The sequence below is a fragment of the Stenella coeruleoalba genome (assembly GCF_951394435.1).
Source record: "Stenella coeruleoalba genome assembly, chromosome: 10".
NCBI lineage: Eukaryota > Metazoa > Chordata > Mammalia > Artiodactyla > Delphinidae > Stenella > Stenella coeruleoalba.
This window is the reverse complement of record NC_137156.1, coordinates 14,075,644-14,101,687: the sequence shown is the minus strand read 5'-3', so window position 1 is coordinate 14,101,687 and position 26,044 is coordinate 14,075,644. Positions and strand designations below refer to the sequence as shown.

The 26,044-nt window shown below is 45.2% G+C and overlaps 3 protein-coding genes across 4 annotated transcripts in view; 1 reads left to right on the top strand and 2 right to left on the bottom strand.

The window, feature by feature from the left end:
* RNF144B (ring finger protein 144B) overlaps positions 1-6,263 on the bottom strand; it is an 850,456-nt gene extending 844,193 nt beyond the window's left edge. Inside the window, exons 1-2 of one of the 2 annotated variants that reach the window (XM_079933556.1) lie at positions 6,235-6,263; positions 5,931-6,003 (exon numbers count right to left, since the gene is read on the bottom strand). The gene's annotated coding sequence lies outside the window, so the exon portion shown is untranslated. Of the gene's footprint in view, positions 1-5,779; positions 5,845-5,930; positions 6,004-6,234 lie in introns of those variants that run through there. The other variant, XM_079933555.1, reaches the window with a different exon arrangement.
* A 7,547-nt stretch (positions 6,264-13,810) lies between these two features.
* LOC307193216 (frataxin, mitochondrial-like) lies at positions 13,811-14,622 on the bottom strand (the record flags this gene model as incomplete). Its single annotated transcript, XM_079934857.1, is given in 3 exon segments — positions 13,811-14,294; positions 14,296-14,553; positions 14,557-14,622. Coding segments are annotated over 3 exon segments (651 nt in total). The 3' UTR covers positions 13,811-13,967.
* Positions 14,623-22,985: 8,363 nt separating this feature from the next.
* DEK (DEK proto-oncogene) overlaps positions 22,986-26,044 on the top strand; it is a 30,865-nt gene continuing 27,806 nt past the window's right edge. The window contains exons 1-2 of the mRNA XM_079934419.1: positions 22,986-23,416; positions 23,775-23,928. Of these exons, the coding sequence (XP_079790545.1) occupies positions 23,784-23,928 (145 nt within the window). The 5' untranslated portion in view covers positions 22,986-23,416; positions 23,775-23,783. The remainder of the gene's footprint in view (positions 23,417-23,774; positions 23,929-26,044) is intronic.

Sequence of the window (26,044 nt, the reverse complement as noted above, 5' to 3'; positions counted from 1 at the left end):
GAGCTGGAGAAAGAAAGGTAGTAAATGTGTTAAATTTCTCATCTTACAAAAGAAAGTTTATTAATACCATTTCTCCCTGGCACTGATTAGGGAAGACAAGGTCATATATATATATATATATATATATATATATATATATATATAAACATATATATATATATAAAACATATATATATATATAAAACAAACAAAAACCTTAAAGGCAGCTATAGTTGGATTTTTTAAATATGATCTATACCTTTTAATCTATCAGAAGAAAAGTTAGCAAATAAAATACAGTCCAGACAGCTAGAGAAAACTGTTGAATAGCAGGGGCAATTCTTATGACCTACTGTTAAATTTTTTAATAAAAAGAATGCATAGAAAAAAATCTAAAGTCTGTAACAACATTCATACACATATATGTTCACATGGATACTTTTATCAATAAAACTGGAAAAATGATGCCAAAATGTTAGATGTGCTTATCTCTGGATGGTAGGATTAGAGGTGGTTCTGACAGTCATCCTTATAGTCTTCGGTATTTTCCAAAACCAAGATGTAAAATTAGTCAACAGTCTGACATGCTCCTTAGCGTTTTTTAGTGTTTTTTTTTTTTTTTTTTTCGATGCGCGGGCCTCTCACCGTTGTGGCCTCTCCCGTTGCGGAGCACAGGCTCCGGACGCGCAGGCTCAGCGGCCATGGCTCACGGGCCCAGCTGCTCCGCGGCATGTGGGATCTTCCCGGACCGGGGCACGAACCCGCGTCCCCTGCATCGGCAGGCGAACTCTCAACCAGGGAAGCCCCTTAACGTTTTTTATAAGCCTACTTATAAACTTAAATATATTTATATATAAATTTACATATGATACTCCAAACACTCTTACCTCTTTCTGCTCACATGGTTTCCAAAAAAACATTTCAATAGTGATAAGGCACTAAAGTATGCTAAAGGAGAGTATTATTTTAAAAAGGAAAAAAGTCTGGACTAATTAAATACTATAGGAAAGAGGTATGAAGTTACAAGAACTTGCTAGAAGATTTAAAGCGAAATTTCCTGAGGCACTTCTGCACTTTCCAAGAGGCGGCAGAGCTGAGGACCAGGGCAAACGCTGCCTGAGTTGCTGGCAGAAACAGTCCCAGTTTGGAGACCCAGAAGCTGGGCTATATGAACATTATGGCCAAGACAGTTGCTGTTTGTACTAGACCTAGCAGCAGAACCTTTTAAACTGTTTACAAAAAAGATTTTCTATGAACCAACTAATGCAGAGAATAACATCTGCCTTTGAGGATATGGAAGAAACTGCGAAGGAAGGACGCCTTCCACAGGTGCAAAGACTCTCTCCTGGGGTAGAAGCTTCAAGGTTAAACTTTAAGGAGACAACTCTTCACTTCTTTACGTAAGGTTTAATGTTGATCAGATAGAATAACAAAAGCCAAAAGAAGTTGATTAAAACATAAATTTATGAAACTAATGGTAAAACTTTTACTGCTAAATAGTTCTATTTGTGTCAGATTCAGTAGAAATATTCCTTATAGGACAATGACTCTCAACCCTCTCAAACTAAAGCTCATTTTTATAACAAATATTCTGTAAGTTACTCCTTTGCTGTCTTGAAATGAAATTCATAGAAAATATAGTCTAATTACATACATATTTTCAAAACCAAACAAATATAACATCCTAACTGTAATATATAGGAGACATAAAAGAAAGTAAATTTGGGCTTCCTTGGTGGTGCAGTGGTTGACAGTCCGCCTGCCGATGCAGGGGACACAGGTTCGTGCCCCGGTCCGGGAAGATACCACATGCTGCGGAGCGGCTGGGCCCGTGAGCCATGGCCGCTGAGCCTGCACGTCTGGAGCCTGTGCTCTGCAACAGGAGAGGCCACAACAGTGAGAGGCCGCGTACCGCAAAAAAAAAAAAAAAAAAAAGAAAGTAAATTTAATTAATACACATTTTAATTTATAACTGCTCTGGGCAGGACGACACTAGAAAACAGAATTTCTAAAAAGCCTTGAAGGAAGTGGTACCATGTAATACAGAATCACTTGTAGGGAGTAATGGAAGGTGCAGCAATTAGTCATATTATAGATGTGAATCACCAAAATGTCATGAAATTATAAAGAAAATATATTTTTAAAGGCGTCTTGGGCTTCCCTGGTGGCTCAGTAGTTAAGAATCCGCCTGCCAATGCAGGGCACACGGGTTCTATCCCTGGTCCGGGAAGATCCCACATTTCGTGGAGCAACTAAGCCCGTGCGCCACAACTACTGAGCCTGCGCTCTAGAGCCCGTGAGCCACAACTACTGAGCCTGGGCACCTAGAGCCCGTGCTCCGCAACAAGAGAAGCCACGGCAATGAGAAGCCCGTGCACCGCAACGAAGAGTAGCCCCAGCTCGCTGCAACTAGAGAAAGCCCACGCACAGCAACGAAGACCCAATACAGCCAAAAATAAAATTTTTTTTTTAAAAAAGGCATCTTGATTGTTGAGGATTAATTCTACTTTGGAACACGTATTTTAAATGTAGTAATTGTCTTTAGTCTTTAAATCTATGCAAGAATGTTGAGCTCCACACATTGAACACAGCTACACTGAAATATAGAAACATGTGAAGACTTTATAAGGTCTTTGCAGAATTAGGAAATTTGCCAGATATCCCAAAATTAGCATACTATCATCTACAGATTCAGTCAACAGCTTGACTCTAGGGAAGCAGTGTGGGGTGTTGAAAGGGGTATGTGTGTGCGGTCAAGATGCTTAACTTCTCTGAATCACAGATCTATATAAAGGGGACCATAATGTCTATCTGTTAGGACTATGAAGATACTTTTTAATGTATGTAAAGTACCTAAATAAATAAATGGTGGTGAGTTACCACACTAGCAAGAGTACTCCCCTAGATTCTATGTGGTCTCTTAAGATTGGATCCAATCCTTTCAGTGCCTATATATCAGGATAAATTCTTTTGTAAATCCTCAACCCTAGGAACTTGGGAAGACAGATCTTTAAGATAGAAGGTCTTGAAAGGCAGAAACATCAAGAGATGGAACTTCCAAAAACCAAGTCTCATTTAAGTAGGATTTTGAGGGCTAGAAACCCCAGTGATTGTCTCCATTATTTCAGATTAAAATCTCTGGGGAGGGGTCTGAAGGCCAACCATTTCTGAATGATTTGCTGATTCATTAAGTCATGCTCTTCACACATCCCACCACCTTGCTCTTCTCTCTTTGCCCTCATCTTTCTTAGGGTACTCCTTTTCTCCTGTCAGTCGGTTGAAGTAGTGCCCATGCAAGATAATGAAAAACACAGGATGCTAGTTTATAGTCGTTCACCACCTTTGTAAATGACTTACACTGCCCTTAAGATCACACTTTGAATTTCATTGGAAATCAGAGATGTGCAACTTACTTTACTGCCATTCCTACATCACTGAACTCGTATAGAAATTCATTTCAAATGAGCGAAGTCCTCATTACTACAAGAACTGGAAAGAATATAAAATTTAATATCTATGAAAAGAATATGAAATGTAATGTCTCTTCTCAAAGTTTGGATTATGGCTACGATTGCATCAACATTCATCTGTAGAAAGAAATTATTAGAATCTAGATGACTTCTAAAGTGCCTTCCAACTTTAATACTGTATGACTCGATTATTTCTATACAGGTTGAATCATTGGGAAATTAACACAGCACCATTAAATAAGGCAATTTGTGATCTAGGCTGCCCTAAGCCTACTACTCTCTTTGTGGCTAAAGGTATTTCTTAGAATACTGAGCTAAAAACGTAACTGAATTCTGCAACCAATGCAAACGTCCTAATTGATGGGAGTGGAAAAAATTCAATCCAGAGTGCCAGCCATTGCTCTGTGAGGCAAGCGCGGCAGGGGGAGTGTGGGGTCAGTGAAGCATCAAGTTACAGACCAAATTAAAGGTCTGGAGAAGAGTGGCAGGGTCTAATCATCCACTGAGGCTGCCAGAATTGGATCTACCGCCCTTAACTCGCTCACAAAGAACTGCTCGGTGGATGCTAAGCACACAGACTAAGGGCTTCAAACATCTTTCATTAAAAAAGGCCTTCAGTTCCAAACAGCTCTTGGTGGAATTATTTCCTTGAAGTTTTCAGTTCTGTCATATTAAAATTTCCATGAAAAAGTAATCAAAACCTAATGCTTACAGTGTCCTGTCACAGAGAAAAATATTGCAGGTTTTCATTTCTATTAAAAACATGTGTTACATATATGTACATAATTATGTAAGTCCCAGACCCAGTGTACACATATATACACAGAAACCTTAGGAAAATAATAGTTTTCCCTAAGCCAACAAAATGTATAACACAACGTTGTACTCTGTTCATAACTCCCCTCATTAAGCCAATGCTTTGAAGATGTCAGCAAATAGTGAATATTTCTGCATACTTTGTGTCATAAGCTGCAAACACTAGATGTATTAGAATGAATTAAGGTCACTTTTAAAATTCAAACACAGTAGTTTCTGGACTTGGTTGGCTGAATCGTGTGTATCTGCACTATTTTTCCTAGAGGAAAGTTAATTTTAGAAAGGTGAAAAAGGTTGCCAGGAAAACAATCCCATTGGCTCAATACCTAGACAGTGACTCTAAAGGTTCAAAATGCTTTACAGACAGTCACCTACTTGTCCTTAATATCCTTGAAAGCAAGTATCAAATATTATCCCTATTTCGTAACAAGCATCTCATTTCATAAAATGTTGTATGATTTACTATCATACCTACTTCATGGTATTTAAAAAAAATTAGTCCTTCACCTCAAATTTCCAAAAGACAGATAAACAAAAATCTTTATTTTCCCTGGTAGTTACACTCAGAGTTTGTTAGTTACTTAGAATGGTTCAGGTATAGATATACATGAAAAGCAGCAGATGTACATCTATGACAAAGTTCAAGATGGAGAAACAGTACTAGTGCAAACTCAAATACAATATAATTTACACTCTTAACCAATTCAGGGTAGAAGAGCTTGGTTCAAATAGGAATGTAAACAGGAACTAAATCAATTTATATGATAATTCCTCTTTGGGTTCCTAGAGATATAGTCCATTAGTGTCTTTAGCCTTAAAATAACCAACATGTAAAAATGCCAGTGGTCATTGACAGAAAGTCAGCCAATGCAAGCTCAGTGAAGGAAGCTTTTCTGATTCCCAGGAGAATAGGCCCCCGTCCTTTCTAATTGCCAGAGTACTTGTGAAGGAATTCTTACATCTTAAAAGCTTATGTTTAAAAACTAACTCTTTAACAAGGGCGGTTAGAAGTGGGGTATTTCTTTCCATCCTATATCTGAGTTTCAAAAGAACGTTAACCCTCCCGTCCCAAAATTGCCATCTTAAAACCAATGACACTGCACCAAATTCACCAACTTGAAGAGAAGCAGCTTTCACTCCGTTTTAATTCCCTATTCACACTACTATTTTCAGGGGATGTTTGCCAACAGTTGGGTGCCCCCTCTCCTCACAAGGACCTTACAGATATTTTCAAGTAATTATGAGGGGAGAGTGCATCGCAATCACCTGGAGTGCTTTTTAAATACACAGAAGCCTGCGCGCACACGCACACACATCCCAATTTCTTAATCATGATCTCAGCGCCCGCGTAGGAGCTATTGCTTTAAGCTGTGATCAAGTTCTCGCACCGCAGTCACCCAGAAAACCTTGTAAACTCATCACAGTATTTAATTTTCAGGAAAACAAAACCCAAAAACCAAAACCAAAGAACCTCCATCACTGTTTGGTACAGATACAAAAGATAAGACACCTACCTTGACCACGGGTTAATATCCTCCCAAAGTTAGTATAGTAACAAAAGGGGAAAGAGGTATGTTTTGGAAGGAGAGGAGTTGTGATTTCTCAGCTTGGAAATTATTGCAGACTCGAGGGGGAAAACGGTGCGCCGGTGTTTGCGCCACACACCTGGACACGCTGGACGACCTCCTGCCTCCTCCTTCGCCCTCTCGTCAGGGGCCGGGGGTGCGGGGTTTCGGAGCTGCCCGGGGGAAGGGGGAAAAGTGAGGGGTGAGGGCAGAGAGGAGGCGGGGGGTCCGCGAGGGCCGGAGTCCCTGAGGGCCGCCCGCCTGGGGCTCGGCCGGGCTCTGAGGGGACCGGGGAGGGGGCGAGGGAGGGAGCAGGAGGTGACAGCCTGGGGAGGCCGAGCCGGCAGCTGGCACCGCGGGCCTGCAGCGCCGGTGCGAGGGCAGCAACCCGCGCCCCTCCTTACCATGCGCGCGAGGTCGGAGCCCGGGGCAGGGAGACCGCGAGGGGCAGGGCTCCGGCGAGCGCGTGCGCCCGCTGGCGTCAGCTGTCAGCTTCTCCCGGCAGCGGCTTCAGGTATCGGAGGCATTCGGGTCTCCCGGCTACCAGCCCCTGCGCGCGTCTGAGGCCCCTCCCCCGGCCCTCGCCCCCGCGGCTGCCTCCTCATCCCCTCCCGCCGCCCTTCGCGCGCTCCCCTTCTCCCCCTGCTGTTTATTCCGGAGAGCGGTGGCCCCTCTCCCGAGCCTTCCCTCCCCCAGCGCGCGCACGCACACACCCCCAGAAACGCGCTCCCTTTAGGAAGCTGGCCGCGAACGGGATCCTGGAAATTCTGGGGCTGGGCAATTTCAGAAAAACCCTTTTAAAATCTTTGATCTGCCCACCGAGGTTCAAGGCAGACACCACTTCCATTCATCCCCTGCCTCCGTCCTCATTTGTTTTAATCACAGCATCACTCGACAGTTGATATTCATGTAGATTGTGCTCTGAGAATCTGCTGCCAGTCATTCTTATTTTCCCAAAATTGCTCCTTCCATTTTATTGTTTTAAAAATGTAGACGTCCCCACTAGTTACCCTTAGGTGGCAAGGACTTTCGATTGGCCCCGGGAAGGATATGTTCATCTGTAGAAGACAGGACAAGTTTCTTTTGCTAGCATTGTCGATACCTGCCACCTGTCAGGGCCCCACGTCAGGGCAAGGGCAGTTAATTTCACCTGGCTTGGAGTACTGAGCATGCCTCCGTTCCCGGTTAGGAGAGATGCAGTTTTGAAGCCAAAGTTCTGGGGAGGAGCAGGTGGATGTATTCAAAGAGAGTTCTAACGGCAAACGAGCTAGCAAAAGGGAGAGCATACTGAATAATATAAAAGATGAGAGCGATGGGAAGCGATATGTGAAAACATCACTGTATCACTAACAGGCAGGAACTGGGAGTGATGACATATCCCTACTGGGAATGTGGAAGGTGAGTTGTTAAATGGCGCTCCGTTTGTTCATTCATTTACTTATCAATATACGTTTATAGAGTAGGTTAGAGTGTAACATTATTCATAGTCATGTTATAATTTAAGGTACTGGGAATTGAGAAGCAACCAGTTTATAACAGAGCGCTGGGAAATGCAAATACGTTAAAATACGTTTTAACTCCATGTTAATCCACTATCTTTCCTAAACTTATCAGATAACTTTTTAATCTAAGGGCTGGAAAAAAAAATTGGTGCTTACTAGAATTGTCAGTGTTCTCTATTGGGCAGGAGGCCAGTGCTGGAAGACAAACTCATTAAACAAGTTATTGCAAATGAAAGGACCCCCTTAGGTGACAGAGGAAGAGTCGGGGTGGGGAAGGTTAGCACAAAGGCTCTGGCCTTCTTAGTCATTCAGCCAATATTTATTGAATGCTTACTAGTTCGAGACACTGCTCAGGGCTAGGGATAGAAGAGATAGCAAGAAAGATAACATCCCTAACCTCGGCAAGCTGAAGAGGGGATAGGCAAGTAAACAGGCTTTTGAAAGTAGATGCTCTGATAGAGGATGGCACTCACAGAGGGTAGTATACAGGAAGCCATAGGAGGAGAAAGAGTTGGGGGAGGGGTAAGCATGCAGGGAAAACCGGAAGGTAAGAAAAGCCTGGTAATTCAGAGAATTTAAAGAAGCTCATTGATTGCGGCTGGAAGATTGTTTCCAAAGAGTGGGAGTGGGAGTGTTTGGGAGGAAGAATGGAGAGGCAGGCTAGAGAGGTAAGCAGAGGCCAGACCATGTAGAGTCTTCTAGGCCCTGTTTTAAAATTGCATCTTAGGGAATTCCCTGGCAGTCCAGTGGTTAGAACTCCGTGCTCCCACTGCAGGGGGCCCGGGTTTAATCTCTGGTTGGGGAACTAAGATCCTGCAAGCAGCATGGCAGGGCCAAAACACAAAACAAAACAAATCAAAATAATGGCTTCATCTTATAAAAAAATAATACAAAAATAAAAATAAAATTGCGCTTTATTCCACAGACAGTGGGGAGACATTGAAATGTTAAGGCAAGGTAATGACGAGATCAGATTTTTGCTTGAGAAAGACTACTGCCTACAGACGGGAAAAAAATGAGGATGGGGGTAGGGATGAGAGGGAATGGAGAGAAGAGCTTTAGAAGGGAGACACGGTCAATGAGTATCAGCATGTAGATCCTCATGCCTTTGTGAAATCCGCCCCACCACAAGTCCTTGGAGAGAGGAGCTCTTCCTGAAGGGACGTGGGGAGGGAGGAGAGTCAGCGTGAGAAACAATTGAGAAACAATAGAGGTAAATAGAAATTAGAGATAGAGAGAGAATGGTATGTTTGGGGGGTTGGGTTTTGTTGAGTTTTTTTACAAGATATTTTGTTTATACATAACTCTAGCTCATACAGTTCAAGGATAAAAAGAATGTTGATTTGTTACTGAGTAGTGGAGTAAATTAAAGGAAAATTGGACACACAGGAATCACTGATATATACATATTCCAAATTTCCTGCTTTGGGACAGCAAACCAGTGTGCTCCTACCCCAATAAAGAAGGAGCTCGCCTCTCCTTCTGAGAGAGTTGTTTTATTCCTATTATCTCTCACTCCTGCCATCTAATCGTCTTATGACCTGCCTCGATTTCAATCCATCTGTCGGAAATCAAAGTTCATGCTACTTGTACTAGGCCATGCTCTCTAGATTAGTTTAGGTCTTAGACACCTGTGGCTGCCCCGGTAGCTGAATTACCTTATGATGTAAGCATGGTGGGCTGTAATCAGAAGATCTAAAGGAAAGCTTAAGTGCTAGTGCTAAGGTGTTTGGAGGTACCAGGGCTCCCTGCTAGACCTTCTCTCTACTCTGAGAGCACAGGGGCAGACGTAATATCCAGGGGGAAAGCTGGCTGACCAGAGCCAGAGGAGGAAAGCCAAACATTTTACCCCTAGCTTTGCTTGTTATTGTTTTGAGATCATTTGCTGCATTCTCTCTCTCTCTCTCTCTCTCTCCCTCTCCTCTTATTTCTACTATCCTCAATTTTCCTTCATATTTTTCCTTTCCTATTTCTCCTCTCCTCTTTTAATCTTTTTAAATTTTTGTTTTAAATTAATTAATTTATTTATTTTGGTCTTCGTTGCAGTGCGCAGGCTTCTCATTGTGGTGGCTTCTCTTGTTGCGGAGCACAGGCTCTAGGCATGCAGGCTTGCAAGTTGTGGTGCACGGGCTCAGTAGTTGTGGCTCGCGGGCCCTAGAGCGCAGGCTCAGTAATTGTGGTGCACAGGCTTAGTTCCTCTATGGCATGTGGGATCTTCCCAGGCCAGGGCTCGAACCCATATCCCCTGCATAGGCAGGCGGATTTTTTATTTTATTTTATTTTTTTGTGGTATGCGGGCCTCTCACTGTTGTGGCCTCTCCCGTCGCGGAGCACAGGCTCCGGACGCGCAGGCCCAGCGGCCATGGCTCACGGGCCCAGTTGCTCCGCGGCATGTGGGATCTTCCCAGACCGGGGCACGAACCCCTGTCCCCTGCATCGGCAGGTGGACTCTCAACCACTGCGCCACCAGGGAAGCCCGGCAGGCGGATTTTTAACCACTGCACCACCAGGGAAGTCCCTCCTCTTTTCTTTTTAACTCTCTCTACACTTCTCTTTTTCCTTCTTTCCTTTCTCCCTTTCCTCCTTTCTTCATTAATTGATTCACAGATATTTTTGTATCCAGTATCTAGTTTGTATCTATATAGTACAATCTACTCTGTTACTGGCATAAGTGCTGGATCTACAGAGAAAACCAAGGCAAGGGGCTAACCCTTGAATTCATAGCCAGTCGATGTATGAATGAGGACTCTATGGTTGCAGGTAATAGAAATGCAGTCAAGATAACTTGGGGGTCGGGGGGGAGGGGAAGTGTTTAAGAGGTAACAGGGCTGTCACCTGGGAGCCAAACATATGGATACAGACAGCAATCTGAAATGGGAATTGAATACAGTCCTGACTCTCTCTCCTTCCCTTCTCTTGATTCTCTTTTATCTTCATTCTCTCTCTCAATTCCTAATTCCCACGGAGGGGACTGACTGACCTTACTTGGTCAGATGCCCAGTCAAGGAGGACAAGGTGTCAGGATCATGATGTAAAAACATGCCTACAAAAAGACATAAAGAACCTGAGTTTAGGGCTTCCCTGGTGGCACAGTGGTTGAGAGTCCACCTGCCGATGCAGGGGACGCAGGTTCGTGCCCCGGTCCAGGAAGATCCCACATGCCGCGGAGCGGCTGGGCCCATGAGCCGTGGACGCTGAGCCTGCACATCCGGAGCCTGTGCTCCGCAACAGGAGAGGCCACAACAGTGAGAGGCCCGCGCACCACAAAAAAAAAAAAAAAGAGAGAACCTGAGTTTAAGTCCTGACACCAGCTGCCCAGGCTGTCAGTGGTCGTGGCAGCACTTCTCAGTGGAGACAGTGCTTAGAGGGGTGCTTCACACAGAACACAGAGCCAGGGTCTGAGGCAGGACCCAGCGGACACGTCTGAGGGTTGACCTTGACCGCCTGCACACACCTCAGATCTCCCAGAGGAGCAATTTCTAAAGTTCCGTGTGGCCATGTCGCAGGAAGCCTCTGCAGTGCTGTGCCTTTAACCCCTCTGCAGCACCTTCACATCTCCCCCTGAACTTTGACAGATACCGAAAACCCCACAGGTGGGAGAAGTTACCTGTGTGCTGCCCACAAGCATGTAGACAGACCCCAGACTGGTTGGAACCAGGTTGATGATGCTGACTCCCAACTGCCTCACCACCAACCAATCAGAAGAATGTCCACAAGCTGATCCTGCCCGCCTCCTTGAACCATTACTATAAAACTCTTCACTACCCCTTCCAGGTCGGGACACAGTTTGGAGGGCATTAGCCTGCTGTGGCCTCCTTTGCCTGGCAAAGCAATAAAGCTATTCTTTTCTACTTCACCAATAAATAAATGAATAAGAGGGAATATCCTGGCAGTCCAGTGGTTAGGACTCGGTGCTTTCACTGCCGTGGCCCGGGTTCAATCCCTGGTCGGGAAACTAAGATCCTGCAAGCCACGCAGCGTGGCCAAAAATAAATAAATCAGTTAATTAATAAAAATAAAAAGAAGAGAGATTTGTTAGAGAATGGGTTTAGCTGTGATATGTTGAATTTCAGATATTAATAGGATATTAAGCAAGGAAATCTGATAGGCAATTATAAGAGTATGATGCTCAAAGAGAAACTAAGTTGTTAAATATACTGATTTGGATTTTATTCATCTAGAGGTCATTGATACCAGGGGTGTGGACGAGATCACCCAAGAAAATCATGTCTAAGGAAAGAAGCAAGGGCCTATGGGGATCCCTGGAGAACACTAACATTTAAGAAGATAACAGATGCAAGATAGCCAGCAAAGGAGGAGACCCTAGAGAAAGCAATGTCATGCAAGTCAAGAGAAAAAGGTTTTGAAAGAAGGGGATGCTAAACAGTACCTAATGCTGCATAGAAATAAAGTAAAAGTATAGCAGTATTCAAAAGAAGTCTTTCAATTGCCTATTTGGAGATCATTACTGGTCTTTATGAGAGCAGTTTTAGTGGAGTGCTAGGAAAAGAAAGTACTGTACATTGCATGAGATTAAGATTTCTTAATCTGAGCACTATTGATGTTTTGAACCAAATAATTCTTTGTTGTGTAGGCTGTCTTGTGCATTAAAGGATGTTTAAGCAGCGTCACAAGCCTCTACCCACTAGATGCCAGTAGCACCTCTCCCTACTTGGGACGACCAAAAATGTCTCCAGACATTGCCAAATGTCCCCTGGGGGCATAATGCCCCCTCCCCCACTTGAGACTCACTGCATTAGATTGAGATGTGGATGAGACAGAGACAAAACAAATGTATTTTTCCAAAAAATATTATTAGGAGGCAGCATCATCTCTTTTTTAAATTTATTTATTTTATTTTATTAATTTTTGGCTATGTTGGGTCTTCGTTGCTGCGAGCGGGCTTTCTCTAGTTGCATCGAGCTGGGGTTGCTCTTCGTTGCGGTGCACGGGCTTCTCATTGCAGTGGCTCCTCTTGTTGCAGACCACGGGTTCTAGGCTCTCAGGCTTCAGTAGTTGTGGCTCACGGGCTCAGTAGCTGTGGCTCATGGGCTCTAGAGCGCAGGCTCAGTAGTTGTGGTGCAGGGGCTTAGTTGCTCTGCGACATGTGGGATCCTCCCGGACCAGGGCTTGAACCCGTGTTGCCTGCACTGGCAGGCGGATTCTTAACCACTGTGCCAGCAGGGAAGCCCAGCACCATCTTTGAAAAACCTTTTTCTTTTTGGTTTTTTTTTTTGGTGTTTTTTTTTTGGCTTATAAACAGAAATTTATTTCTCATAGCTCTGGAGGCTGGGAAGTCCAAGATCAAGGCCCCAGCAGACTGGGCGTCTGGTGAAGGTCTGCTTCCTGGTTCATAGACAGCTGTCTTCTTGCTGTGTCCTCACATGGTGAAAGGGATGAGGGAGCTCTCTGGAGTCTCTCTTATAAGGGCACTAATCTCATTTATGAGGGCTGTGATTGGGGGTTAGGATCAACACCTTAGCATTCAGCCTACAGCCCAGGCTTAGCACGGTAATGGCACAATAAAAGATGATTACTTGAACATGAATTCAACTGAAATTCAAGCTTAAAAAAAACTGTTCACTGTCATCTCCTCTACTAGAGGGAATTAAGCTGGCCTGTTAAGTTGCCTGAGGGGACCACTAAATGTCTAAATTGGGAATCGACTATATTCTATCCAGTTTAACCCTTTCTGTTAACACGGGGAAACAGAGGTCCAGGGAGTTCGAGAAACTGGCCCAGAGACAGACAACTACTTTTGTGCTGGGTCAAGTGTAAGACCAGTGTTCCTTTCATTAACACCAACATCTTTTCATTTATGTGGCCTTTCACAGTTTACCAAGCACCTCTCAGCTCCATGACCTCATTTATTATACTATATCCATGAGCTTACAGAGATGGCTTTTGGGGGATTTTTTGCATCCTCAGACCAGTGTTGCAATAGCTTATTCTATACTGACTCTTAAATTTAAAATATATATATGTACACACACATGTAAATGTATATGTAAAATACATGTGTGTACACACATATGTACACATATATGCACATATGGAAGACACGGCACCACATCTCCCTGTGTCACCCCATGCGGGCCACACCGGGGCAGTCACAAAGCACCAACAGAAAATGGTCTTCGGTTTCAGAATTCCCGAGTTGCCACTGATGCTTCAATACTAAAGGGCTTGGAAGTGTTTACACTTTCAAGAGGAGTAGGAATGTTTTAGGCTTCCCTTTAATGAGTCTCATTTTGAGATAGAATGGCAAGGTTGGTCACTCTTCATGCAGTTTTTGTAGTAAGTCTTTCAGGGAATGAATGGTGAAGCCAATTCATTTATCCTCCTGGAATTTGTCTTTCTTCTTTTTCTTTGTTGTGAGGTTATATATTAAAGGTATGGGCATACAGACATTACGAAAGATAAGGGCTATCACGGGAGGGAGGAAATCAGACAATAAATCCAAAGAAACCTACGGAAATTAAAAACCTTAACTCAGGGGCAGGGCAAGAGGCGACACGGTCTTTTCACAGAGCCGTTACACATAATGCAACTGTCGTCAAAAGCAGGAATGGAGAAGACTAGACATTCAGCTGCAGAAGGAAGCTGGGGTCTTGGCTTTAGAGCTTTCACTGTCTTTAGCATTCGGCTGGGCAGCAAGTACCTTTTCCAGAGCAGGCCAGAGAACATAAGTCCAGTTTGGTTTTTAAGGCTTGAGTCAGCTCTGTGGCCAGCAGCTCGTGGAGGGACACACCGTCGTGGGAGTACACCCAGTTTCTCCCAGTCCAGTCGTAACGCTTGCGGACACTGGATGGTGAAGACAACCAGATTTGCTCGTTTGTGGTCTGCTTGTTGATGACGTACGTTCCTAGATCTCCACCCAGTTTAATTCTTAAAACACCACTCCCAAAGGAGACATCATAGTCTTCAAATGTGTAAGGTTTGTCTGCAAGGTCTTCAAAAAAACTCTGCTAAGGAGTCCAGCGTCTCCTCGGCCAGTCTTTCATAGGCGGTATTGTCCTGAGGGCCAGCGTCACCCAAAGTTCCCGTTGTCCTCAAATTCATCCAACAGACACACTGCTTTTTGACATTCAGGATCCGGTTGAGGCAGCAGAGACTCAGACTGGGCTGGCTGGGTGTGCCGGCCGCGGCGGTCCCGGTGCGCAGGCCCCGGCAGCCGTAGAGCTGGGGGTCCTTCGTTGGCCGCGGGGCCCCGGCGCGGGCCTAGGCAGAGCCCGGAGGCGCCGAGCGGGGCAAGAGGCTGGCGGCCGCTCGGCGCCCAAGCGTCCACATCGAAAAACCTTTTTCTTTTCCTAACTTGCAAACATCTGTTCATTCTAAATTTAATTTTTTAAACCCAAGCTGCCTATGGGGAAGATACCCACCCAAACTTTCTCTAGTTCCTTTAAATGAAGAATAAGTTTAAAAAAGAAATATTTTATTTATAGAAGTCTATAGACTCAAAATAGGAATTATCTTTCTTTCTTTATATTTATTTATTTTTGGCCATTTGGCTTGTGGGATCTTAGTTCCCCAACCAGGGATTGAACCCAGGCTCTCAGCAGTGAGAGAACAGAGTCCTAACCACTGGACCACCAGTGAATCCCCCCATAGGAATATTTTAGAGTTTCACGTCAATTTTTTAAGATAATGCTCTGTTTTGACAATCTTGTGACAATGTTGAGGATTTCTAGCCAACTTGTAGTGGAAAACACTTTTCTGCCTCTGATGTTATGATTCTACCAACAGTGATGGCATTTAATATAATCTAAACAATGTTAGTCCATAAGTAGAAAAGCCCCTTTCAACAGAGATGATTTTATTTTACAGAAAACAAGGGAAGTAATACCAAAGCTCTGTCGTCTCTATTTTTTTGGCCTCATTCCATGAAACAGTTGCTAAGGATATATTAATAAAATGTGTTGCAAATGATATTTGCTAAATTTAGAGCAAAATTAGATTCTAGGGTGAAAATTTGGTAACCACTTATCCTTTGTTCTCCAACTGTTATTGTCTTACCACCATATCCCTCACCTTCTCCTGCTGCTTACTTTGAATAGTCTTCTCTGGCCATCGTCCAAGCTAGAATATCCCATTTATCAACCAACTGGATATCGTTGCATTCACATATTTTCAAACCTAATCTCAAATTACTAACCTGCATATGATACTTTGGCTAACTCTACCAGAATAGAGTATGATATCTTGTTTTTAGAAGAACCAAATGTGTCACTATATTTATATTTATGACCGGGTTTAAAAGAGAATCTGGTCATCAGCTTATTCGAGCCACGTTAATTTACGGAGCTGGTATTGCTGGAAGGTCTTTAAATGGCATCCAGACAACAGACCCATGCCACTGTCTTAGAACCAAAAGGGGATGCATTTCAATTAAACACATATTTTAGAAGTATTTGTGTTAGGCACTGTGCCAAGGACTGGGAGAGAATAATAAGCATGGATGTGGTCCCTGCCCATGAAGCTTGTCGTCTGGGAAAGATAGATATGTGTGTAAGAAAGATAAGATGTCTGTGTGCAGTGGATGTAAAAACTTCTTAAGGCAGAAATGGAACCAATTTAAGAATCAGGGTTTTAACATTTCCAAAATTAAACCAACAAATATTTTTAAGCATGGTCCCCGTTGATCCCAACTGTACCTTATTTGGTTGTAATTATCATCCCCTCTGTGCAGAGAGAGCAAAGCTCACCAACTGTTCCATATGTGCCCCCATGTTGCCTAGATTCTTTGCAGTGAGGTGGGGTAGCATGACCCATCTGGTCACTAGCCAATGAGCAGAACCCTAGAGGAGCTGGTATGAGTTCGTGTCTTGCTCTATTCCCCTAACACTGTGAACACTCAGGACTCATATCGTGATGGTGGATCACAAGACCAAAAGGAGCCTAGGGCAATGAGTAAATCACAGGAAACGAAGCCCTGCAGAGTTGCCTGAACTGACCAAGAGTTTTATAGAGTGAGAAATAAACTTCTGCTAAACAAAATTGTTTAACTGCGGTTAAATAAACTTTTGCCAAAAGAACCTGTCTCATCCTAATGTACCGTCCCAACGCAATAAACAAAAAATGCTCTGAATCTTCATAATAAGAGTTTATTTTGGTTTGCATGCATTTGGCAAATCCCTATTGATCACTTACTATGCGTCAGGCCCTGCTTTAGGTGCCAAGAATACTGTGATGAACAAGACAAAGTCCCTGCAGCCACAAGGAGTATACATTTTAGTGGGGAAGACAGACAATAAGCAACTAAAAATTTCAGGTAGTGATAAATGCAACAAAAGAAACAAAGACCTTACTTCTTTTGTTGTTGTTGTTATAAATTTATTTATTTATTTTTATTTTTGGCTGCATTGGGTCTTTGCTGCTGTGCGCAGGCTTTCTCTAGTTGTGGCAGGCGGGGGCTGCTCTTCGTTGTGGTGCACAGGCTTCTCATTGCAGTGGCTTCTCTTGCTGCAGAGCACAGGCTCTATGCACACAGGCTTCCGTAGTTGTGGCACGAGGGCTCAGTAGTTGTGGCTCACGGACTGTAGAGCGCAGGCTCAGTAGTTGTGGCACATGGGCTTAGTTGCTCCCCGGCATGTGGGATCTTCCCGGACCAGGGCTCAAACCCGTGTCGCCTGCCTTGGCAGGCGAATTCTTAACCACTTGCCACCAGGGAAGTCCAAGACCTTACTTCTTAATCTTGCCCTATTTTCACCATGTCTCATCCCTCTCACATTGTTACTTTCCTCCCTACTCAACTCCTATTCTATGCTCCATCATTATGTTCATTGTCGCACCCATATCTTCAACTCACCCTTCTCTCCTCTCTTCATACTTGTCTGAAAAAAGGCCAACCTGGTTAAATCCAATTATTTGCCACCTTTATACCTAATCCTAGTAGCTGAATATGGCTGCAGAACAACAATAATCCTGACTGTTCTCACTTTGACTTCATGGCCACTAACCTCAATTGGTCCTCCTTGCCGCTGCCTGGCAACCCTACTACATTCTCTTGTCCACTCGTCTCCCATTCTCCTATATGACTAGCACACATTCCTCTCTCCTGAAACCTCCAACTGTCCTCTCCCACACTGACAGTCAATGATTTTGCTCCTGATTTCACTGAGAAGTTCAAAGGAATAAGAACTTCTGAAGTTCCCACAAATCTGCCAACCCCACCCACTGTCTAAAGCCGTATCCTCTGTCTTCCCTTCTGCTACTACGTAGAAATTGTCCTAAGGACAGCTCCTCCACTTGTGTACTAGGTTCCGTTGCCTCTCATCTCCCATGTAGACATGAAGATGTGTCACCTAGATCCCCCTTCAAGGAAGGACCTGTTGCTCAGCTGCAGAGCCCGCAGTCAGCAGACAGCCTCCATGGTCAGCTTGTTCAGCGGCTGCCCCATCTGTGGTCAACCTCATCCCAGGTCATGCCCTTCCTGGAGCAGCTTGCATGCAGTGACTGGGCAAGGCGGGGGTATAAAAGCTCAGCCACGCAGGACACTCTGAAGAGCTGTACTCACTCCAGAACTCCCCATGGAGTTGGCTGAAGCTTGGCCAGTTCTGCTTTGCAGTTTGACCTCTTCCTCTGCCCACTCTTGCTTTCTCCCCCTTCCTTTCACAGGTACTGATTCCTAATCAATATCTGACACCCCAGATTCTGTTTCAGCATCTGCTTACAGAGCCCAACTTGACATACCAACTTTAGGTCAGCTCCAGCTATTGTCCCCTCCTTCTCTTTCATCACCAATTTCCCCCTCCCTACTGATTCATTTCCATCATCACATAAACATACAGTAATATCTCCCTACTTAAGAACCAAACTCCCAGGTCTTCCCTGGTGGCGCAGTGGTTAAGAATCTGCCTGCCAATGCAGGGGACATGGGTTTGAGCCCTGGTCCAGGAAGATCCCACATGCCGTGGAGCAACTAAACCCGTGCGCCACAACTACTGAGCCTGCGCTCTAGAGCCCACGAGCCACAACTACTAGCCCACGTGCCACAACTACTGAAGTCCGCACGCCTAGGACGCATGCTCCGCAACAAGAGAAGCCACAGCAATGAGAAGCCCGTGCACCACAATGAAGAGTAGCCCCCTTTCGCTGCAACTAGAGAAAGCCCGTGCGCAGCAACCAAGACCCAACGCATCCAAAAATAAATGAATAAAATAACTTGATAAAAAAAAAAAAAGAACCAAACTCTCTTTGAGTTACTGCTCCATTTTTCTGCTCCCCCGAAATAGTAAAATTTCTGGAAAGTGTCTGATTCCATTCCTTACCTACCTGTCTCTCTCTAACCCCACTCCTGGCACCTTCATACTCACCACTGCAGAGAAACAACTCTTGTCAGTGCCGCTGATAACTCATCATTCTTATACCCAGCGGTCAATTCTGAGTGCTTATCTCACCTGACCTTTTAGTAGCTTTGACCCAGCTGATCGCTCTCTCAGCTTAGATACTTCTTAATCACTTAGCTTCTGAAGCTCAACATTTTCGCTTGATTTTCCTCCCACTTCACTGGGTTCAGTTGCTCCTTGTCGTCTCCTTGGCTGGTTCCACTTCCTCTCCTGAACCTCTAAACACTGGTGAGCTCCAGGGTACAATCTTGACCCTCTCCTCACCTCTGCTGATGTTCACTCTGTTAGTGTGCTCCTCCAGGCTCAGAGCTTTAAATACCATCTACTACGTGTTGACAACTCCTACATCTATATCTTGGGCTAGAGTTTCACCTGAATGGCAGACTTTCGTATCCAACTGCCTAGCCTGAATCTCCATTTGGATGTTAGCAGGAATCTCAGATCTAACAGGCCTAAAAAATAACTGACTTCCCTCTCCACTACTCCTTGCCCCTCCCCTAATAAAAGCCCGCACCCTCCCCCAACCCCTGAGGTCTTCCTCATCTCAGCAAATACATACTCTCTTCTGGTTATTGAACCAAAAACCCAAGGTCATCATAACCCAAATTCAGTACTCTAGAGAATTCTTTAGAATATATCTAGTCTTTCTCCACTGCTCTCATTTACTTAAGATCTCTTTTCAAATGCCATCTTATTAACAAGATCTTCCTTAATTATCAAATATGTAAAATAAAATCCCATCCATCCTACTGGTCCTTCCTATCTCCTTTAACCTGCTTTACTTTCATAGCTATTTGTCATACAATAAATTCACTTGTTTGTTCACTGTCTCAACTAGAATGTAAACTTGAAGATGGCAGGGACTTAGTCCTAGTGACAGGCAGAGAGTAGGTGCTCAATAAATATTTTTTTTAAATTAATTAATTTTATTTTATTTATTTATTTTTGGCTGTGTTGGGTCTTTGTTGCTGCGCGTGGGCTTTCTCTAGTTGCGGAGAGCAGGGGCTACTCTTCGTTGCGGTGAGCAGGCTTCTCATTCTGGTGGCTTGTCTTATTGCAGAGCACAGGCTCTAGGCGCGCGGGCTTCAGTAGTTGTGGCACGTGGGCTCAGCAGTTGTGGCTCGTGGGCTCCAGAGCACAGGCTCAGCAGTCATGGCGCACAGGCTTAGCTGCTCCACGGCATGTGGTATCTTCCCGGACCAGGGCTCGAACCTGTGTCCCCTGCACTGGCAGGCAGATTCTTAACCACTGCGCCACCAGGGAAGCCCCTCAATAAATATTTTTGAATGAATAAGTGAATGACTGAAAAAGAATGGAAAGGGAATAGTGATGCTATTGGGATAGAAGAAGCACTTGAGCATAGAGCTAAATGATGTGAAGGTACAAATCACTTGAAGATTCTGAGGGAAAAGCAGTCCTGGCAGAAAAAAGGTGGAGAGCCCAAAGGTAGGGGTGAGCTTGGCTTTATGGGGGAACATCAAAGGTATGTGTGGCTGAAACAGCCAAGAGTGTCAGAGAGATGAAATCAAGATTGTCAGCAACTGGATGATGTAGGACCTTATAAACCATGTGGACAAAAAAAAAATTGTTGCCTGCCATTTCAGTAAACAAAGAATGTTGCCTGTCATTCCAGTAAACAGCAAATGTTACCACCATCAAGCCATCAGCCACTGCACCCTGAGGGGAATTCAGGACAGAGAAAAACAGGATACTGGCCCTAGATAGTTAAGATGCATTTCTAAGGACTTCCCTGGTGGCGCAGTGGTTAAGAATCTGCCTGCCAATGCAGGGGACACGGGTTCGAGCCCTGGTGCAGGAAGATCCCACGTGCTGCGGAGCAACTAAGCCTGTGTACCACAACTAATGAGCCTGCGCTCTAGAGCCCGTGTGCCACAACTACTGAGCCTGCGTGCCACAACTACTGAAGCCCATGTGCCTAGAGCCGGTGCTCTGCAACAAGAGTAGCCACCGCAATGAGAAACCCGCGCACCGCATCGAAGAGTAGCCCCTGCTCACCGCAACTAGAGAAAGCCCGCGGGCAGCCACAAAGACCCAATGCAGCCAAAAATAAAAAATAAAAATAAATAAATTTATAACAACAACAAAAAAGAAGTAAGGTCTTTGATTCTTTTGTTGCATTTATCACTATCTGAAAATTTTAGTTGCTTATTGTCTGTCTTCCCCACTAAAATGTATACTCCTTGTGGCTGCAGGGACTTTGTCTTGTTCATCACAGTATTCTTGGCACCTAAAGCAGGGCCTGACGCATAGTAAGTGATCAATAGGGATTTGCCAAATGCATGCAAACCAAAATAAACTCTTATTATGAAGATTCAGAGCATTTTTTGTTTATTGTGATGTGATGGTATATTAGGATGAGACAGGTTCTTTTGGCAAAAGTTTATTTAACAGCAGTTAAACAATTTTGTTTAGCAGAAGTTTATTTCTCACTCACTGCAACTAGAGAAAGCCTGCATGCAGCAACAAAGACCCAATGCAGCCAAAAATAAAATAAATAATTTATTTATTTTTAAAAAAGAGATGCATTTCTAAGGAATGATTTCCAATGAGCCCAATCTCTTGCATCTTCCCATTCATAGAAAAGCAGTAAAATCATTAACTTGAGATATCTTTTTTTTGTGATTAGCAGTAATCTTTTGATGTTTGACTACATGTTTTTGTTTGGGTTTTGTTGTTGTTGTTTTGTGGGTTTCGTTCAGCAAAAACTCCTATATATCCTGGCTCTTCCCTTACTTATTCAGAGCAGTTCCTCAGAGCGATCTGAGAGGCTGTCTCCCAGGCCATAGTCCTCAGTAAGTTCCCTGAATAAAACTCGAGGCTTCCCTGGTGGCACAGTGGTTGAGAATCTGCCTGCCAATGCAAGGGACACAGGTTTGAGCCCTGGTCTGGGAAGATCCCACATGCCGTGGAGCAACTAAGCTCGTGCACCATAACTACTGAGCTTGCGCTCCAGAGCCCGCGAGCCACAACTACTGAGTCCGCGTGCCACAACTACGGAAGCCCACGTGCCTAGAACTCGTGCTCTGCAACGAGAGAAGCCAGTGCAATGAGAAGCCGGTGCACCACGACGAAGAGTAGCCCCTGCTCGCCACAACTAGAGAAAAGCTCGGGCACAGCAATGAAGACCCAATGCAGCCAAAAATAAATTTATTAAAAAAAAAAAAAAGTAACTCGCAACTTTTAGGTTGTGCATTTTTCTTTGGTGGACAACCATAAGTATTTTGAATTTTATTCCAAGTATGATGGGGAATCATTGGAGAGTCTTAAGCAAGCGAGTACCCAATCTGATAATTAAAACAAAAATACAAACAAATCACCTTGGCTGCTACGTGATTAGTAGGAGGTGGGGCTAGCAATGTGGAAGCCACTTGACCAGTGAGGGACTATGTCCAAATCCAAGCAACAGAGTGGACAGGAGCTGAGTGACATCAGTAGAGTGAAAAACGGTTTTAAATTTGAGAGTATAAGTGACAGGATTTGCTTATGTTTTCAGTACGGGCACAAAAGGAAAAAAGAAGATTCAAAGAAAATGTCTAACTTTTGCCTTACAAACCGGAGTCCATTCAGGGAAATTTAACTGATCATATTTCTGTTAAATTCATCCAGTAAAAGGATCCTGTGGGCAGACAGTGGTTGAGGACTTCGGGGTGGGGGGGCGGGAATGAAGGGAATCAAATACAGTAAGGGGGAGCATTTGGGCGGGGGAAACCACTGTGTTGTGTTTTGTTTTTTTTTAAACGAAGCCAAAAGATGAGTTTATTGCTAGGGTTTCGACCTGCAAGCCCGAAAACTCAAGGGTATGGGAGCAATGTGTTCACTTTTTTAAACGTTGAGTTTTAAAGGATTCTGCGGAGCTGGCCTAAACTCTGGGAGAAGAGCCTGGACTGGGTGATACCGTATTTCCTCTATTATAACTAACACACATGATTTCCCCCTACATTTACAGGTCTGGAAATCTTTTTCTCTCCGGTGACTGTGAATTTTCAACGTGGTAGGGGCTTTTCCCTTGCGGTGCACCTTACAAGCGACGGGGTCCTCCGAAATACAGCAGATTCGGAAGTCATCACCAGCGTGATCTCTGGGACCCAAATGAGATCGCTCACTTAGTTATTCCCCTCAACCTCTGGGAAATACTGTAGCAGCGACTTCACGGGATGTAAACTTCTTCACCACCCTCCGCCCGCCCCCTCGCGGACCCGCGGCCGCTCCTCTTTTCCGGGAACGAGCCACGGAGACAATACACATGCAGGCCCTCTAGCGTTCTTCCGCTCGGCGCCGCCTCGCCGGTCCCGCGCCCGCTCCCGCCCGCCGCCCGGGAAGCGGCCTGTCCGCTTTTCAGGCAGAACGCCGACCAGACGCCGGACGCCGCCGGGGGCCGCCTGGGAGCGCGCGGCCCCTGCGCCCGCGGCCAGGGCTACCCTCGCGCCCCCGCCCCAGCCTAGCCCGCCGGGGCTTCCCACAGAGGCGCCGGCCCGCCCCGCCTCCCCCACTCCGCGCGCGCCAACTCCCAGCTCACGGCCCTGATTGGCCGCCGCATTCCCGCTTTCCTTCCCGAACCGCCATTTTGAAAATCTTGTTGATTCTGGGCATTCGAGAGAGCGGCGCAAGCGTCACGCCAGCGAGCAGTCCGCGCGCGTCCTCCTCGGTGCCCGTCGCCACCGCCCGGAGCGTCTTCGTGCCCTCGCGCGCCAGGCCCGCGGCGGCCGGGACCCGTGGTGAGGGCCGCGTTGGCGAAGGACAGGCCGAGAGGGCGCGCGGGGCCCGCCCGCACCGCCGCGGCCATTTGGACGGCGGCCTGGGGCGGGGGAGGGGACGCGGGGCGGCCGGCGGCGCGGGCCGGGCGGTGGGAGGGGCGGCTAGGCGCCCGCGCTTTCCCGCCTCAGGACGGCCGGACTGCCTGCGGGGCAAGAGGGAAGCCGCCCCCGGGGAGTGAGAGCAGCAGACCCGGCTACGCTGGGAGGCAACTTTGCGGTCAGGTTTCCCGCGGCTCCCGGGGGCGGCCGGCTGGAGCCGCCGCGTCCTTCCAGCCGGGGGCGAGGGGACCGAGACGTGTGGCTTCCTCCCCGCTCGCAGGTCCACAGCATGTCCTCCTCCGGCCCTGCTGCGGAGGGAGAGGGAGCCCCCGCCCAGCCCGCGTCCGAGAAAGAGCCCGAAATGCCCGGCCCGAGAGAAGAAAGTGAAGAGGAGGACGAGGACGACGAGGAGGAGGAGGAAGAGGAAGAGAAAGGTGGGGAGGAAGTCTCGTTGCTAGTGATCGATTTTCCCGAAAACGGTTTTCTGGCTGTTTTTGCGCTTAGAGACGCTAAATCGGAGTGATTTTCAGTAGGAATGTTTGCGGAATTAGGGTTTTTCGTGTTGAGCAGTAGCAGAGAAAATAACTTTGGGAATTCCAATTTAAAAAAAATTACTCGTTCCGTTGTTACTACTTTGCAGTGCAGTTTACTTCTCGCCAGCAACAGAGAAGTTCATAACATTTTATCATTTGACAGGAAGTTTGTAAGTTTCAGATCTGTTTTTTTAAAACTGCTAGCCTTGGGAGTTCCTAAGGTAATGTTTTGTTTTTGCTAATTTAAGTACACGTCCTTTGCCTTTTGAAGTTATTGTAGGGTCCTAACTGAAATCATATATTAAGACTTGAAAAAGTTATTAATACGAGTCTTGGAAATATTTTAATAGTTTTAATTTATTTGCCGAACTTCAGCAGACGTTCTTTTCAAAGGCTTAGGGGAGTTACTTTCACGGGGAAACACCGGTGAAAGCTGTTGCTCCCTTAGAAAGTAGTTAAATACGAAAGCAGTGAATTGTGAAAGTTAAATGAGAGCTCAGAGCTGTCTCAGTTTTGGTGTTGAGAGAGAGCGGTAGTAGCCTATTTGGACGCACGAAACCGAGGAGCCTTAGAGAATTGAGTGGTATGCTGCGTCAGTTTATCCAGGATGCATGGGGCAGTGCCCCTTAGGTGTGCCCGCTTCCTAAAATGTTTCTAACCACTTAAAGCTCCGTGTCACAGATCTTATCCTTCTCTCGTGGTGTTAGCCCAATCTAGGTTTGTTTAATATTTGACTACCGCTCAACCAAACTTGGGAAGAGGTTTGAGGATTTCGTCCCAAACCCAGGTTTCACTGTCAATTTTTTTTTTTTTTTAAGTGTAAACCAGTCCACCGTCAGCACTTTTTATAAATACAATCTGGGTTGAGATTACACGGTGTGCCTTTTGTTTGTCTAAAGTGGTATGTGCTCTAAGGGGAAGCATGTCCACGTTTAAGTACAAAAACGCTTAGGAAAAATATGAATTATTTTTAAATTATTCATGATATAATAACTGGAAATTGGCCGCAGTATCTCACTACTAGTCCGAGACTTTCTCAGCGCTTTTTCCTCGAATTTTTGGTTTTGGATACCACCGAGATGATGAATTTCTTCACATCAGGAAGAAATTACAGAAGTCATGTAAAAATTCTGTAAATGACCGGTACAGTAATGCTAGGGAGATGGATGGCAGTTTAAATTGTGATTTTTTTTTTAACATGAAAATTAAAAAAAAAATAGCCCCAGGCAGTTCTATAGTTGTCCTAATTTATTATTGTTCTCCTTTTCCTCATGTGAGGTGTTTGTGGAGCAGTCGAAATTGTGGATGTTTTTATCCTACTTGGCCCTGAAAATTTAACTCTACTACTGAGGCATCATAGAAACAAGACACTGAAATTTGTGCCAAGTAAGGGGGTGAATTGACTTAGCTTGGCAGTGGTTTGGGGAGTGAGGGGAAGGGCGGTAGGAGATGCCTTGTAAAAGATGACCCCTAGGTTTCTGTCTTTGGCAGCTGGGTGGATAATACTGCCATTTTCTGAAAGGTAGAATTCATGAAGGTGAGTGAGTTTGGAGATGATTATGACTTCTGTTTCGGATGCCTTGAGTTTGGTGCCTGTAGGACATGAAGTGGAGCTGTTCAGTTGACAGCCTGAAGCTCAGGAGAAGGCTCTGGACTGGAGGTAGACCAGGAATGTCATCAGCTTATAGATGGTAATCAGCAGCAAGCAAAGGGCTTACATCACTCAGGGAAAGGAAGCGAAGTGGTCACCAGCGTTGGTTTAGGGTGCTTTCTTTCCTTGCCGCACACCATTGCCAGCATACACCTGCTGGAATCCCTTTCTTTTTACTAATTCTTTATGGGCAGATCCTTACGTCTCCAAATCTTACCTGTCCTTCAAAGCCAGATCCAGTGTTTTGGTCCTTTTTCCATAATCGAAAAAGAATTACTCTTTTATCAACTCAGAGAACTTTCAATTATATCTTTCTTAAAGTGTGTTATCATCTACTTTGGAGTATATTTGTGTCTCACGGACCCC